Below are 16,377 nucleotides of genomic sequence, written 5' to 3' on the forward strand. Positions count from 1 at the left end.
ATGAATACGAGCAACACATATCATCTCTTAGAGTTATAAAAATATTTATGAATTGGGATATAATCAGAATCTTTGAAAGGACATTTGAACAGACAATCTGTAGAGCTCTGCAGTACCCTTTGGAACTTACTTACTTGTGGCAGCACAATATTTGGAATTACCTAGCAGAGCAACCTAACAATTTCCGCTCTTATAGTAAGGACAGTATTTATCTTCAGAATTCTATAAATATAAGTAAATGGAAACATTGGATTGCAATAAAATTATACTCCAAATTCCAGAGCATCATTTGGAGTCATTTCAACCATTTAATGTTAAAAACATAGCTATATTGATTAAGAAAAAGTCAGCCACGTGTACAAGATATGTAAATTCTTTAGAAGCTCCTAAAAATATCACAGGATTTTTAACTTAAACATGCTTCTCTTATTTTTTTGCATATTAAGCTTTTTAACAAGCAAAGAAGCATGTTAACTGTATTCAGGTATTTCCAAAACTGAAGTAAGGAAATATAATTCAGGAAATAGTTCAGTGTGGATGAATATGGATGACTATTGACCTTTGACTTAGATATAGGTAAAAGTTACAATACTATTTTAACGTTTTTTTCAAACATTTATAAGGCAAACCTTTTAAAAAGTCTTAGATGGATGGTCTGATACAGATATTATGAAAAACATTAGATATTCTTATGTATTATCAGCATAGTCTAAAAGTTATATCCAGAAATGCATCATATGCTCAGAAAATCAGTATATGCTACTGTTTAAACTTTTCATATAATTCTTTTGATTAGATTCCAGTAGGAAATTTAAGAAAACTTAAAATTCCCTTCTACGTTTTGGGACCAAGAGCCTTTGGTTAATTCTCATATTTTATTTTCCCATGTATTGTTTTTCATATAAAAACAATACACCTCATAATGTGGACACAAATACTAAAATAAGATTTTGTGATGTAGGGGGAAAAAAAAACCTTAAGGGCTTTCAGTTCATGGCTTAGTTTGTCATCATTGCCATTATTTATGGAATATCGCAGGCTTTCCACTTTATGGCATCAATATTTGTCATGAAACTTGTTTTAGAAATGAGTGATCAGGCCATAATGGCACTTTCAAGTAAATGAATGATATAAGGGTAAATTTCAACTTTCTGGCATTGTGAATGGTTAAGAATGACTGATGAATACAAGTATTTCTTGGTTTTCTGACAATTACATGATTCCTATATGTCTATCTTTTTACTAAACAGCTAATGGCTCAGGAAAATGACCTCTTTACAACTTAAAGGAAGAAGCAATAAAAGATAATTAATCTATATTAGACATTAGAAACAGTTTGGGATTGGAACAAAGAACTGAAAGTGCAGAGAAGAACTGAAGACTGAAAACAACTTGGAATGTTAAGTATCAGATATAGGTATATGCTAGAACTGTTAATGCCTCTTGCCTTGTCCTTTGTGCTGCTTCCATATTTGTAAATAAAATAATATTACAAAATTGCTGTAAATATCTGGAGATGTTTCATGTCAAAAAAGTTATGTCCAGTATGTTATCCCTGCAAGTTACTATGGTTGAATGAAATTGGAAAAACTTTAAAGCATAATGGCATTATAGCCTTTATATTCAATAGTTTTCATTCAAATTCTGATTACTTGTTATGGGATACATTTGACTGAATTGTTTTTCTTCTGTCCTTGCCAATCTTAGAAAGACACATCCCCAAAGTGAGTAGAAACAGGACAAAACAGAGATTTATTGATGCTAAATGAATAAAATGCAGTTAAATTGATGAATTTATTTAATTCATCCCAATGATGATCCCAAGTCCCAATGATCATTTCTCCTTTATTTAATTACATCCCTTTTGTTCCATCAAATGCAGAAAATGTTCTCCTGAAGAATAAAAGATAGGATAAAATGAATGGAAAGGAAATGGAAACAAGACCTTACTTTTCTACATGTTGATAGGATTACTCAATATAACATCACATATTTCAATTTATTCAGAGGAAATTCAACACATATGCCAGTGTTACTGCCATAGAATAATTCCGTTCATTTAAATCAGCCCAGGCAAACATTTTATGAGGTAACATTTCATTCAACTTACCTAAATCGGAACACTGGACAACTCGGAGGTGGCACTGACAACGAAATGGGCACACTGGGATAGGAGGATACCCTGGAGGTTCAGGAGTTCCAGATCCTGCTTCATCTTCAAGCATAAAATCAAACAAGCCTCTTTGATAGAATGGTTTGGCCAAGCAAAGTGGCAGGAGTAGAAGAAAGAAGATAGCCAATTTCATGATTTAGTTCATCTACCCAGCAGAGCAGTAATGAATCTAGAAGTCAAAGCAAAGATGTACAAGATGGAAACATAATTTGGGTATCTTTTATACATTTATCATTTAAGAATTGTATACTTACAGTTGGCCCCAAGCCAGTTTGATCTAATGGTTAAGGCACCAGGCTAGAAACAAGGAGTCTGAGTTCTAGTCCCACCTTAGGCATGAAAGCTGGCTGGGTGACTTTGGGCCAGCTCACCTCACAGGGTTTTTGTTGTGGGGAAAGTAGGAGGAGGAAGGAGTATTAGGTATGTTTGCCACCTTGAGCTATTTATAAAAACAAGAAAGGTGGGATAAAAAAATCTTTAAAAAAAACCTTTCTGCATCAGCTTAAGATGTGTATGTTTATCCAGATGTCTGGTCAGAGGTGTCCAAAGTAACCAGTGCTTTTGTCAAATTGACAACAGAACCATTGTGTTGTTACAATGCAAACTCCACCTACTTCAAACATGTGTGTGATGCTACAATACATGAAAAAAGGAGGTAGGACTTGTACTACAGCAGCATGATGCAGCTTTTGTTATTTGACACCTCCTGACTCCCTGAAAATGCCTCTACTTCTGGCATTTCTGCAACTTCTGTTCTTGCATGGTATTGTTATTATATGATACATCACATAGTTTTGGAGGGTTTTATGGGTTTTAATAAATGTTTTAGATGACTTTTACTGAATTGTTTTAAAACATTTTTAGCATTGTGGTTTTTTCCTTTTAAATGAATGGAATGAAAAGAAAACATGGGCATATCTGTCAGTCTATCCACATGACAATAAAAAGAGGGGTTGTGTTTTCAGAATTTATACAAGAAACAGAGAACCATTGTAACCCAGAGTTGCACAAAGCAACATGGACACAATTGTAAACATATCTGTTTGATTTGACTTGTGTTTTATTAATAACAGATGCCTTTATTGGAACTCTGTACAATAACGATGAGAAGAAGCCATACATACATTTCAACTGCTAGTTCTTAGTTAATATAGCAACAGGACTGAAATATTTTGTTTGTATATTGTACCTTAGGATGGTTATTCTGAAGTTCTGAAACTTATGACTGGGGCTAGAGTTGGTGGGGTTGGTTTCTTCTGGTTTTCTGCACTTAACAAAAGTGATCAGGCTGGTAAGATCATGTGAAAGGAAGCTTTAATTGCTTAAAATGAACTTTATGCATCATTTTAAAGGGAGAGGAAAGTCTACAGCTATCATAATAGTGCAAATGACCTTTAAGCAGCTAAAATGGTAGGGGACCTACATCCACATTAGTAATTTAGCCAACTGAGTTTTAATTGAAGATCCAGGTCTTCCAGGGTGAATGAGGCAAGAAGAAATGGGAGGAGCCTAGCAAGTTCCTATAAATAGGGCTGTAATACTCCTCTACTGCAACTACTTAAGTTGGATACAACAGCGAAAACAAAACACAGCTCACAGAAAAGACTGATATTATTGCTAGAGAGTGTTAAAATATAAAGCCATATTTCAAGCCATAAATCTTCATTGCTTTTAGTGCATTTTAGTGGTCTCTGAGCTTAATTGCATGGAAATTAGAGTGGAAAGTAATGGATTTATAGACTTCTATATTTAAAGAGAAATCCTGGTACAATATAGAGAATGAAATCCAATGAGATTTTCCAGAGGTGGAATTTTTTCTAGGCTTAGGACAAGGAGGACGCAATTTCCTTCCTCCCTGTAGCCCTCTAGACACAGAATGTAGAAAAGAAGGAAAAATCCCTTTGTACAAATTGATTTCCATTTGTGTAACATTGGATTATCCTCATGATTCCGTCACCCATACATGCACTACCTATTATTCCCATAATCATCTTGTGAGGAAATCAAACAGGAAGGAAAAATGCCCAAAGCCACCCCTTATGTAATTTGCAGCCAGATCTCCCTGGCTCAGTCCTAACACTCTAGAGCAAACCACCTCAACTCAAAGTCATCTAGATAATTTAGACTAGAGCTAGAGTTTCCAGAATTTCCAGCCAATAGACTGATTCTGGATTAACTGATTCATTAGTTAATCTATATAGTCAGCTATATTTAGTGTATAGTGAATAAATATAGCTGGTATTTCTATTTCAAAAGAATATCATGTGAACACATGTTCTATGGAATTAATTGAAATATATAATACAATTGTCATTTCTTTCACCAAATCAGTCATGGTATACAGACTAATTCATATGATGATGATTATTTTTTAAATTTTCTAATAGTAATGAAATATCACGACACTATAAAAACAAAGGGGTGCTTTGGATTAGAGAGTGGAATGTACACTTTAAAGGATTGCTTTTAATTAAAAATGTAGCAATCATTACTAAAATTAATGTTCATTATTGGTTTGGAGGTTCTGTATTCATAATCGGTATATGGTTATCACATTTAAATCAGAGCCAAAAGGAAGTCTCGCAAAGCAGCACATCCTGTATTTTTCTACATGTATTTGAGTTCCCACAATAAACAGTAGCAATTCATCATTTATTTTGAAGACAAACTTTTATTGAAATGTCTTAAAAAGCATTTTTCATAGTCTACTAATTAAACAAGATCATGCTTTCATTAAAAATGGGCCTTTACTGCTGTATCCTTTAGTAACTGTAAGATTCTTTCATCAACTTCTCCATGGCTGCATAATGGGAATAAGTCCCACTGAGCCAAATGAACTTAGGAAATTTGGATAGGAAATTCAGAATAAATATGCATGGTTATGAAGAAACATACAAAGCCTTTGAAGTCCTCAAGAGGATAACAATTGCTATTTTTAGTGTTTTAATTCACACAAAAGAAGATCAGTAAAGTGAAGGCAGGGGAAACACTAACTAGAAGAAAGAAAGATATATAAACACGCAACAGAAACTACAAACCAGCAGTGGGAAACATTATATTGTGAAGCATTACACTGAGTCCAGAGGTGGGGGGTGGTTTAATTCCATACTGCATTATGTTGTGGTATTTCTATCCAGGATTTTAGATCTCTTCCTGCCACATGAATCAGCTGTAGCCACAAGCCTTGGAACAAATGTTTAACTTAATTGACTTGTGGAAGACAATACTTTATCTTACCTTTATATAGCTCTATTTTACTTCAGAATTACCCTTTGAAAAGCTATAGTAACAAGAAATGGATTGCATTTTACAGCAGGTACCAAATCATATTAGGTATTGATGAGTTGAATAAGATATTCTGCAGGATGCATTCAGTCTTAGAGAAACATATTAATATCCACTTTCAAACAGGAGGAATGTCTGCCTCTACAGTTCATTGCCTTTTACCACTGTACAGCTATGTTTGTTTATCTTTAGTGCTTTCAGTTGAGAATTTCCTTGTCTAAAATATCTAATCAATGCTTACGTATGAAATATACAACTTCACAATGTTTAGAAAGAGCTTGGATTCCACAGGCAACGGATTCCCTCTTTAAGTTAAAATAATAACTGGGAAAGAAACCCTTCCAGTTTTTCAAGTGCAAACATGAAGTTTCACGGTTCTTTCCTCTTACAATATCACCAACTCCAAACTTCACAATGCAAAAAAATCCATTGGTGCAAAATGCCTTAAGAAGCTTACCAACCCTTCTAAAAAAAAAATAAAAATCAATCTTCCTAAATGCAAAATATGGTTAGGAAACAGCAACTGTTCTCAATAACATTCTCAAATATTGCAAATACATTTTTTTCCCCACAGTTAAGAAGTTTTCTTATATTCTCAGGCAGATTTTGCTTTTTAAAACTGAAGTTCCTGAGAACATTCAGAATAATTATTAATGAAAGCCATACCTTTTAATCCAGGGATTTGCAACAGACAGCCTCGGAGCTGAGATGCAATTAACCGAAAAGATTGCAGCCAGGCAGAAGATCCTGCAGGTGTGGAAAGGAGGAGGGGTAGTTGAGTGAGCCGTGACTGTCACTTGTCAGGAACCCCTCCTGCTTCTTCTATTCCATAGCCCAGTTAAAAAGCAAGGTTTTCCTCAATGAAAAGACTCCAGGCTGCTGACACCCACAGTACATCATATGGTAATGATATGTCTCCTGTATTGTAGCCAGAAACTTTATCAGCCCCCCTTTTTTTCCCCTTTTCCTTTATTTCTTTTTCATGTGTTCAACTTCCTAAATGCTTTTACAGATCAGCATGAATACTGGATATCAATTTTTTCCCTTTAGCATGCCCAGCTACATACTTAATTTGAGGACTTTCTAGCTTTGGAGCATTTTTTCCCAGCGTATATATCAGAGGAAAAAAATTATTTAGAAAGCTTTCTTGTTTAGGGTATATGATACTCAACGAAGTGGAAGACAAGTACAATTTGAGTGACGTGATATAAAATTACAGTGGAAAGTAAAGGCTAAATAATAGATTTTCTTGCAAGTATCTTTATAATAGTAATAAAGTAAGCCAATAGGTTTTTATAAAACGTCTGAAACTGCAGTCCTATGTCCCTTAAGGTAAACTGTACAGAGTGTACTTCTAGAATGATGCTTATCATGTATGATCACAAATGTGTCCTACTAGAACTTTAAATTAAGTGAAAGTGCAGAATAGGCAATTGCATGAACCAAGATCTAACAAACCTCCACCAATATAAATATCACACTTTAATTTCTTTTTTAAAATTAGAAACTATATGTAGCATAAGTTTTTTTTGATGGGTATGTTGTAATACGACTCTCTGAACTACAAAATCTGTACGTGCAAGTCCCAGTGAAAACAACTACAATAATTGGCATTTAAATTTACCCAGAATTCCTATTTTAGAAAAAAAAAACCCACCTAATTCAGTGTTGTTTGCTTCACAGCACATATGGACAGAACTGAGAGGCAACTGCCAAATAAGTACATGGAGAATGGAACTTCCCTGTATTCTTACCTTTCTTGTATAAAGTTGGTGGATTTGTGACTCTGTGTTTAGACTTGCACCATTCTCCATCCCCTCAGGCTGCAACCAGGTGTGAATGCTATCAGCCTAAAGTTATTTTAAGAGAGAAAGAGGGGGAGAGGGAGAGATGTGTTATTAGACCTGGAGGTCTGGAAGTATTAGTTAGTTCATTTATCTGAACATGATTAAAAGGAAACCAGAAACTTAAAAATCATTAGGTTAAGAGGTTCATGCAAATTTTACTTCTAAGGGCTCCGTCAGAGAAAGCTGCTTTTTACATTTGTATATGGCTTTGTTTCCACTCCCTAATCCTTCCAAAGCATTTTTAAGCTGGCCATACAATTGTCTTCCCTCCCGCCAACCTTGAAATGTTGAGAACAGGCAGGCACCAATCACTGTCTCTTCCAACCAACCAATAAGAACGTCAAATACAATCCCTCAGGGTCTTGTAATGGCTTCTGAGGTAACAAAAACCCACATCTCCCACTCCATATAGAAAAGGGAAAAAACTCAGCACATGCTATAACCATGACTGTACTTTCAATGTATCATCTTGGGTGTGGGGGTGGCATTACATCTCACTTAAACACAGGAATTGGGAAGGAAGGTGAGGCATGAGTGCAATGAAGGGAGGGAAAATTAACCTAGGCAGGTTTTAGTTTTATTTTATTTATTTTTTTTAAGAATTGTCAACATGACTAGAATATGGTTGGGTTCATTGATGAGACTGCTTGAATCTACAGTGTTAGAGAGCTTCAAATGCAGGTTGTGGGAGATAACCCCAAGCCCCTGGAGCACCACTATCAAAATTGCAAAATGGAAATGATGCTATTTGAGCTGTCTCACCTCTAAGCTTCAGCTGTCCATGGGTAATGAGGTAGAAACACAGCCATATGGTGCTGATAGCAGATAGATACAAATGTGGTATGTGAAGGGGTCCCTAATGTTTTTTTTTTTTCAGAAGCATATGAGTATATTTATTCTCCATTTACCAACTCTGAGTTATTATGGGAGCTGTAAGAATTGAAATTCCATCCATGTGGAGGTACAGAGCATCCATGATCTACAATTTGACAAGGGAGTAACCTGACCATGGAAAAGGCAATGTCCTATTATCTCATCTGCTTGGTAGTAAAGACAGGGTCAAGTGTGTGCCTAGCCATGTATGTTGGGGCCACAATTACTTGTGATAAGCCCATCATCACTATGGATGCCATTAATTCATAAGCTGCACCAAATCCCTCCCCCAGGGCATAGAGGTTGAAGTCATGCAAAACTGAGAAACTTGGGATCTCCAACAGCAGCCCCAAGATATCATCTAGGTGTTAATGAAGTGCTTCGACTAGGTAGTTGTAACCAACCATACATTGGAGTGCATCATTGTGAGTTTGTCATGATCATGGCTGCAGCTCAATACCAGCCTTGGTGTTGTGGTGGCCATGGGACCTAAAACCCGGGTAAGCAGATTTCCAACAGGGCTACACCCTTGTTGCTCCCCTGCCAGGTCTCAGTTACACAGACCAGGTATGTACATTTGTCCATCACCTTTTTCTTTCATGGATGCCGTCTTATTCTGCACATGCAGTAGCTTCTTTTACCAGCAGAAGCTGGACACCAAGGTACTCCAAAATTCAGCCACCTGGGCCTAAGACTGCATAAAAATGAAATAATAAATAAAATTGTGCCACATTTATTTTAAGGCTGATTCTCTCCCACCTACCATACCCCAATTCTACTGTGATGTCTTTAATAGGCCAAGAAATGGATTCTTAATAAAGCAACTAAAACGTTTTTCTTCAGTAGTCTTTTGAAAACCATTTCGAATATGCTTTGCATCAAGAAAGTAAAGTGATTGGTAATTACACAGTAAAATATGTATAAAATGTTTCCACTAAGTATACTGGAGACAGCAGATAGGCTTTATATTGACTAAAATACTTCTTGGACCTCAAAGGGAAGGTTCAGTCTGTCTGGAAACATTTTATAGCTTCTTCTGTGAAATCATATCTGAAAAGATCTTACTCAAAAATGAAAACACAATATGGACTTGTGTTTGTAATTAAAGCAGAGAGGACAGTTAAATTGAACCTACTTGTATTTCACGTCTATGTTTTAGTTCAATAATATCTTATATTTCATCAAGGAAAAATACAGACAACATACTGTTTTACAATAAAGCTTTGCACAGCATTGATTAGTATAGCTCAAGGACATATTAAGCTAAGGTTTGATCGGCCTTGTACTTTACAAGATTTTCTTATGTAAACGTTAGCCTCTAGAAATGAAAAAAAAAATATCTAACTTCTGTTTTACTCAGTCCTGGTAATGAACAAAAGATTTTTCCACTTTTGTTATAGTGAAGGCTTGATTTGTGAAAAGAATTGCATCATATAGAGTAAAATTATCTGGGTGTTAGATTATACTGAATAAAGTTGAACCCAGGCAAAATGAAATTATTCTTTCTTCATCACAATTCTATATCAGATGTAATGTTATCTCTTGAAAGGGTGGCACTGTCTTTGAGTGACCACGTTGTGGCTTAGGAGCCCTTCAGGACTCACAAGTTCTGCTGGATGGACAGGTAGAGGCATTGACTGCTCATTCATTATAGTGCTTCCTGGAGTGGAAAGATCTGGCTACGGTCACCCATATGGTAAGTTTTCTGCAATGTACTTTCCAGGGGCTGCCTTTGAAGACTATATAGTTGGTACAAAAATCAGCAACTTGATTGTTGATAGTATTAGTTGCCATGATCACATTATACCTATCTTGTAGCCCTGCACTGGTTATCAATAGGTTTCTGGGTGCAGTTCAAATTTAATGCTAATTTAGATTTATAAAGCTGTATATAGCTTGGCCTCAGGATACTTGCAGGACCACCTACTCCAGCCTGTGTTGGCCAAGGAAGTCCTTCTGGGAGAAGATGCTGATGCTGTTCCATTTTCATGAGGTGAAGAGGGCTAAGGCTAGAAAGCATTGTTTTCTATCATTCTTTGGAATCATCTCCATCTTGACTGGTCTTCTTGGTAAATGGCCTTCTGGAAGCCTATGAAGATGAACTTTTTGGATTCCATTATTAATCATTATTGTTTGTTTGCTTTTTAATGGTAAGTGTTATGGGTTTTGATACTACGAGTTGTTTCTTAATTTCTGATGCTTATGGGATAATTTTACTCTATCTTCCAGTATCTAGTTTGTTGTACTTGTTTTCTTTAATGTGGATGCTTTACTGTATAAGAGATTAAAAGATTCAGTAGCATCATCATCACCATCATCACCGGGGGGGGGGGGGGACTGTGAGCTACATTGACCAAGCACTATGAATATAAAACTATTAAGTATCTACTTAACTTTAGAATCTTTCCTCACATACTGTTTGATCCATTTTTTAAAGATTTGCTTGCAAGATTGTGATTCATTCTTTTAAGACTGGCTTGCGAGATGGTAGGAGATCCATACAGTGTAATAATCAGAGTTATTATTTCCAATAAGAATGGTATTCCATGCTGATGGCAGAATTTACATATCCAAAAGTTCTGTGAATGAATCTACAAATGTAGCAAGATCCATTTGACAAATCATCAATAGGATAAACCAAAAGTTGCAAAATCCATTTTGAAAATAGATGTTATGTTTAAAAAGTAGCACAAATAAATACATTTGCCACTTGGTATAAAATGCATGCCTTTAAAATGTATGAAATGTAATTTAATACCTATGACTCATAAGATACTTTGCATATGATGATGTCATATGCTGCGCGATCCAGGTTTGTACTGAGCCTAAATATATACATTTCAGGCTCAAGTGCTTTGTTTTTATTCACTGTGTCTAATCAAGTGGCTTTCACATTGCCAGGCTGTGGACTCCAGGGTGTATTGTACTGTTTAGCATTTAGGAATACAGTATCACACCTTGACCTGGCATCCTCCAGATGTGTGAGAACCATAAATCTCAAAATCAGGTTGGGAAAAAGCTCATATAAACTATCTGGATTATATATATATATATATATAATCCAGATAGTTTATATTATATTACATATTATATATGTAATATATAATTTATAATAATATAATATATGCTTCCTCCCCAGCTCCTGTCAACCCAGCAGATCGAAAACTTACGTGAGTAGATAAATGGGTACTCTCACTCCAGTGAGAGGAAAAATGCTGGCGGCCCCTTGCAAAAGGAGTCGGGAGCAGTTGCTGGTAGCGCGGAAGCCGCGCATGCCCAAAAAAGGCGCGAAGCAACGGAAACCCTGCCTCCTGCGCTTGCCAGCTGGGCTCTGCTCTAGGAAGGAAGCACTGGCAAACCACTTCCAAAACACCTTGCCTTGAAAACTGCAAGGACTTGTCCAGGCAGTCACCGTAGAATCGGTAATGATTGAGTGCGGGGAAAACACACACACACACACACACACAAATCTCTTCTTTCTTTTCAAGCTAATAATATTATTGGATATATTACAACCATCTGAGATGATCTGGAAATAATTTTCTGAAGAAACAGGAAAAGCATAAACAAAATTTTCTGAATAATTCCTCAAAAGTTTTTTCTATGGATCACTGGTAATTAAAAAAAAAAAAAGAACTCAAATAATATGCTCCACATCAAGAATAGTTTGAAGCAACTAGCAGGGAAATGATCATGACCAGAAAGAGCTGGACACACACCACCAACTTGGCCAACAGATAACAGGAAAGACCAGTATTGAATTCTTACCATCAATTTCCTGACAACTTTCCCACTAACTAGCCAAAAGCCATGTTAAATCATGGCAGATGTGAAGTTTTGCCTGATATTTCAAGCTGTAAGAGTACTGCTATCTGAAGTAACAGAATGGATGTAGCTTTCTAACATTGTACTTGGAGGATTTTTACAGAAATTATTCTTAACCTGGAAATGCCTCTCCAGGCAAATGTATTTTCAGTGTTTATGAAGGGCTATTACTAGAGCAATCAAAATTATGTAAGTGTTAAATTACATTTGACCTGCATAGGGGAAGCACATTTATTTTACTGATATTCTTTTAGAGATCTTTGATCATATATTGAAGATGACAGCAAGAATTCAAGAATTAAGCAAAGTATATATATATATATATATATATATATATATATATATATACTTTGCTTAATTCTTGAATTCACTTCCAGTGCTGTCATTCATTCATATATATATATATTCATATATATATTCATATATATATATATATATATATATATACACACACACACACACACACACACACATACATACATACATAACGTACATACACACACACATACACACACACATTCACAGAGTGTCACAGTAGGATACTTCTTGAGTTGAATTCATTCACATTTGGAATATCTTGATATCTCATTCCTTAGGCTGAATAGATGTGCATTGCCTATTATGATCCAGAGTTCTAAATGAACAAACAAAATAAAAGCACCAAAACCAAAACTGAAATTCCCAAATAGTGTAATCACTAATAAATGATGTCTTCTGGTTAACTTAAACTTTATTTTATCCACATATTGATGACTGGTATCTAAAGATACTTGATTTGGATGATCAATTATCATACTAAAAACAAATCTTTGATCCTCATCTAATTTGACTATTTTGGTAGTCTTGGTGTTATATGTTTAATTGGTAACATGAAAACCATTCCACAGCATTATTTATTGTAATTAAATAAATTTAATTTTTAATCCCCTTTTCCATCATTCTTTACAGTAGTATGAATGAATTAATCCCAACAGGAAATTCCACAGCATAAACCAAAGTGATATTTCCACTGAGACTAATATCAAAGCTTTGTAATTAAAATACTGATGAAACATTTGCTATCTTAAGAATTAAGTAAATAAATGAATAGTTTTTAGACAAAATAATATACGGGAGCCAGCATTTCTTTCCCATTCATTTTTGCCCTACATTTTTTTTTTCCTGAGTGAAAGAGAGGAAAATAGCAAATAAATCCAAAACAAATTCTTTATGAAGTTATGGTTGGCTGTTCTTTTGCTTTGCTTGTAGCTTTTTTGACTTGGTACTGATATATTTCTTGTTGGACTTATTATATCATAATCTCATTTTGAAACAGGCATGCTGTAGGATTAGCTATATGGCTCTATTAATTTGGATGTTTCACTACCAAGGATAATAAGTCTCTACCCAAAGAGGCCTAACCCATCTAGTAAATCTAAATCTAACCCATTTACTAAACTAGTCAAATGGACATCAGAATGAATGTTAGCAATTTCATTTTTAATGAAACAGCGGAATTCCCATGAAATGCACTACTGTTGGATTTGGAAGGTTTTTTTCACAGACTGGGGAAAAAAGCAGAATTATGGTATGGTGCTCATACTCATGCAAATCATCAAACTCAAATTGTTCATTTTGTACACAGGGCCTGAGCTGCTCAGAGATTCAAAGTTCATAAAATGCATACTCTGAAATTGTTTCTGGAAATTATCCAGTTCTTGAACTATTATCACATAACATATGTCATCTTACTTTCACAGTTAATTCATAACTAGGCTATTATCAAAAGCATATATCTCCAAACTATTCAAACTATTGCTAATCAAGAAAATATTTTAGTTTTTATCCAGGTACCCAAGATGCTTTTAAAAAGAAGTCACCAAGATAAAACTTAATCCTACTAATTGTAGAGCACTCTTTAAGGTGTTGGTATGTTCACTCTTTCTCTTTTGGCTTTAAAGTGTATCCTTAGTCAATAATTGTTAGTTGAACAAAGGCAGAAGTTTGGCTGGCAGCCATCTAAGCCACAGTCATTAGGTAAGAGAGACATATATTATGAAAAGTAAGGAATCAAACTTACTGGAGCTCAAGTCCAGTCTTCCTGCTGGTCAGGGAGAGAGCCTCATTGTTTCAACTATTACTTATGCACGGTCTCCTTAATCCTTTATAGAATGTTATTTGGAGAGACAAGGCTGGTATTATGGTTGCTGATAGTCTTGTTCCCTGGGCTGCTTTGAGAAATGTGAAAACTGAGACGTTATTCAGTATCTATTTTCCATTTGAAATTAATCATGTATAGGAATGGGGAATGCACTGCAGAAATTAAACAGGATAATTTTAGTTAATGAACTTCTAGCATATAATCATGAGCATTTATTTTCAGTCCATAAAAGCACTTCTATGATTGTGTTAGTATTTTCATTATTATTATTTCCCCTGCTTACACCATGATTGGAAATCTAATTTCATCCAGCCAGAGTACAAGCAATAATGTATTTTACATGTGCAATTCTTCTGTGCATTCCTGCATTATCCAAAACAAGGTTTTGTCACTAGACTGCAATCTGTTATGCTCTATTACCCATGGAACTCGCTGTTAATTATGTATCAGAAATACTTATTTGATTGCAGTCTTCTTCTATCATAGCTTTACCCAATTTTTGTCCCAAAGATTTCATTGATTTTATTTCTTCATTAGAGCTATGTCTTACCTTTTCTCCTGTAGCTTATGGTGGTACACAAGGCATTCCTTCCTCCAAGGCTTGTTCTGTCTCAGTTAAAATACAGAGTACATGTGGTAAAGGCCCCAATCTACATGCTGTACAGTTATTTGGTGATGTTCTCAATATGGACTGCTCCAAAAGAAGATCAGGAATTTCAGAACAATTTATGCATCAGTTCTTCATGAAAATGTTAAACGAAGAATTCAGGAAGCACCAAATATGCATGCAATGTGAAGAAATGCAAACAAGGGCAACTGAAATGTACAAAGAGTTAGAATATCACCTCTTAGAAGAAAATCTAAAGCATCATTGGTGTGTTAAGGAAAAAAACAGCAATAACTCAGAGCCAAGCTAGATGTGTCATTTAATTGGGTGAATTCAGAAAGTACCTTTCTGCTATTTCTTTGAGCAAGAGCAGCCTGAGCAACCTTGGCACTCTGGAGGGAAAAACAAAGTTACCCAGCAAAATGTTCTCCTCTTGAGATACAATCCAGAATTACTGCTGGCAAAGAAAATGTTAATAACAGATCTGACAAATCAAGAGAAGAAATATATTGGCTATTAACTGTAAGAATTAAATAGCATATCCAGGTTCATAGGAACCATGGTGCTGAGCATCAGTTGATGGTGGCAACAGCTGGAATAGATATTCCCTTGATCACTTGACATAGCAAGGCTTTTCTTATGTAATTAATACAATACTATATACTGTAATAATGACAATAACAACCATTGTACACCTCTGAATATGTGTGTCTGTGCTTCTGTGAAAGTTGATAATGGAAGAACTAGGAATGAGCCTTGGGGAAAACTGTGGGACATTGTGAATGAATGTGACCTGTGGAAAGAATTACTCTGTCAGGTGACAGATGGGTGGGACTGAGATGAGAATGAGCAGAAAAAGCGATCGGCCATTTGGAACCCAAAAATGAATGAGAATGACTGGTGAGGATCTGCTTAGAAAAAAAAGACTGCTTGTTTTCTGTATGTAGCTTAAGAATCAGTCTATTCATGAATATTTATATGGAAAAGGAATAAATAAAAAAGCATGATTGGTTTGATTCTTTATGATGAACACAAGGACGATAGGAATTTCTGAACAGATTCCATTATTTCATTATTACAAAGAGTGGCTTTTAGGAGACATGGACATAGAAGTAAAGGAAAGTAAAAGTACATGGAGTGAAAGTGGAACAATTGTAGGAACAGGAGGTATGGAAAAGGATGCTTAATGGAATGATGAAGCAAAAGGGGCTGTAAGCAATTAGGGCTCTGAACACATCTTCCCTGAAGATTACAAACTGGAACTATCCACTCAGGCAGGACAATAACCATAGGGGCAGAATGTCCCTGACTTCTAACCCTTGTAGATGGTCCAGTACGACACCATGGCCAATGGTACTGAATCCTGTGAGAAGTCTAATAAGACAAGAGGGGCACACTCCCCACTGAGGTCTCAACAAAGATCACTGACAAGAGCAACCAGTTCCATTTTCATCCCACGAGTGAACTGAATCCTGACTTTTTTTTTTTTTTAATCCGCACACAATCGTTACCGATTGTGCAGTGACTGCCTGGACAAGTCCTTGCAGGTTTCAAGGCAAGGTGTTTCGGAAGTGGTTTGCCAGTGCCTCCTTCCTAGAGCAGAGCCCAGCTGGTGAGCACAGGAGGC

General features: G+C 35.7%; 1 protein-coding gene and 1 long non-coding RNA gene across 4 annotated transcripts in view; both read right to left on the bottom strand.

Moving 5' to 3' along the window:
* Positions 1-6,343, bottom strand: part of DCN (decorin) — a 30,234-nt gene extending 23,891 nt beyond the window's left edge. Inside the window, exons 1-2 of the mRNA XM_007432479.4 lie at positions 6,125-6,343; positions 2,111-2,342 (exon numbers count right to left, since the gene is read on the bottom strand). Of these exons, the coding sequence (XP_007432541.1) occupies positions 2,111-2,306 (196 nt within the window). The 5' untranslated portion in view covers positions 2,307-2,342; positions 6,125-6,343. The remainder of the gene's footprint in view (positions 1-2,110; positions 2,343-6,124) is intronic.
* Positions 6,344-7,211: 868 nt separating this feature from the next.
* On the bottom strand, positions 7,212-15,225 carry LOC148215924 (uncharacterized). Of its 3 annotated transcripts, none has more exons than XR_015796328.1 (4): positions 14,694-15,225; positions 14,063-14,210; positions 8,767-8,872; positions 7,212-7,308 (listed from the first exon to the last, which is right to left on the bottom strand). It is a non-coding gene; the product is annotated as an uncharacterized LOC148215924 (long non-coding RNA). The 3 variants fall into 3 exon arrangements; XR_015796327.1 differs by having other exon boundaries at positions 14,063-14,213; XR_015796329.1 differs by lacking the exon at positions 14,063-14,210.
* Positions 15,226-16,377: the final 1,152 nt, after the last annotated feature.

This window comes from Python bivittatus, unplaced genomic scaffold (assembly GCF_059951505.1).
Source record: "Python bivittatus isolate LINGU-HERP-01145 unplaced genomic scaffold, Pbiv_v1 ctg000330_np1212, whole genome shotgun sequence".
Classification (NCBI taxonomy): Eukaryota; Metazoa; Chordata; class Lepidosauria; order Squamata; family Pythonidae; genus Python; species Python bivittatus.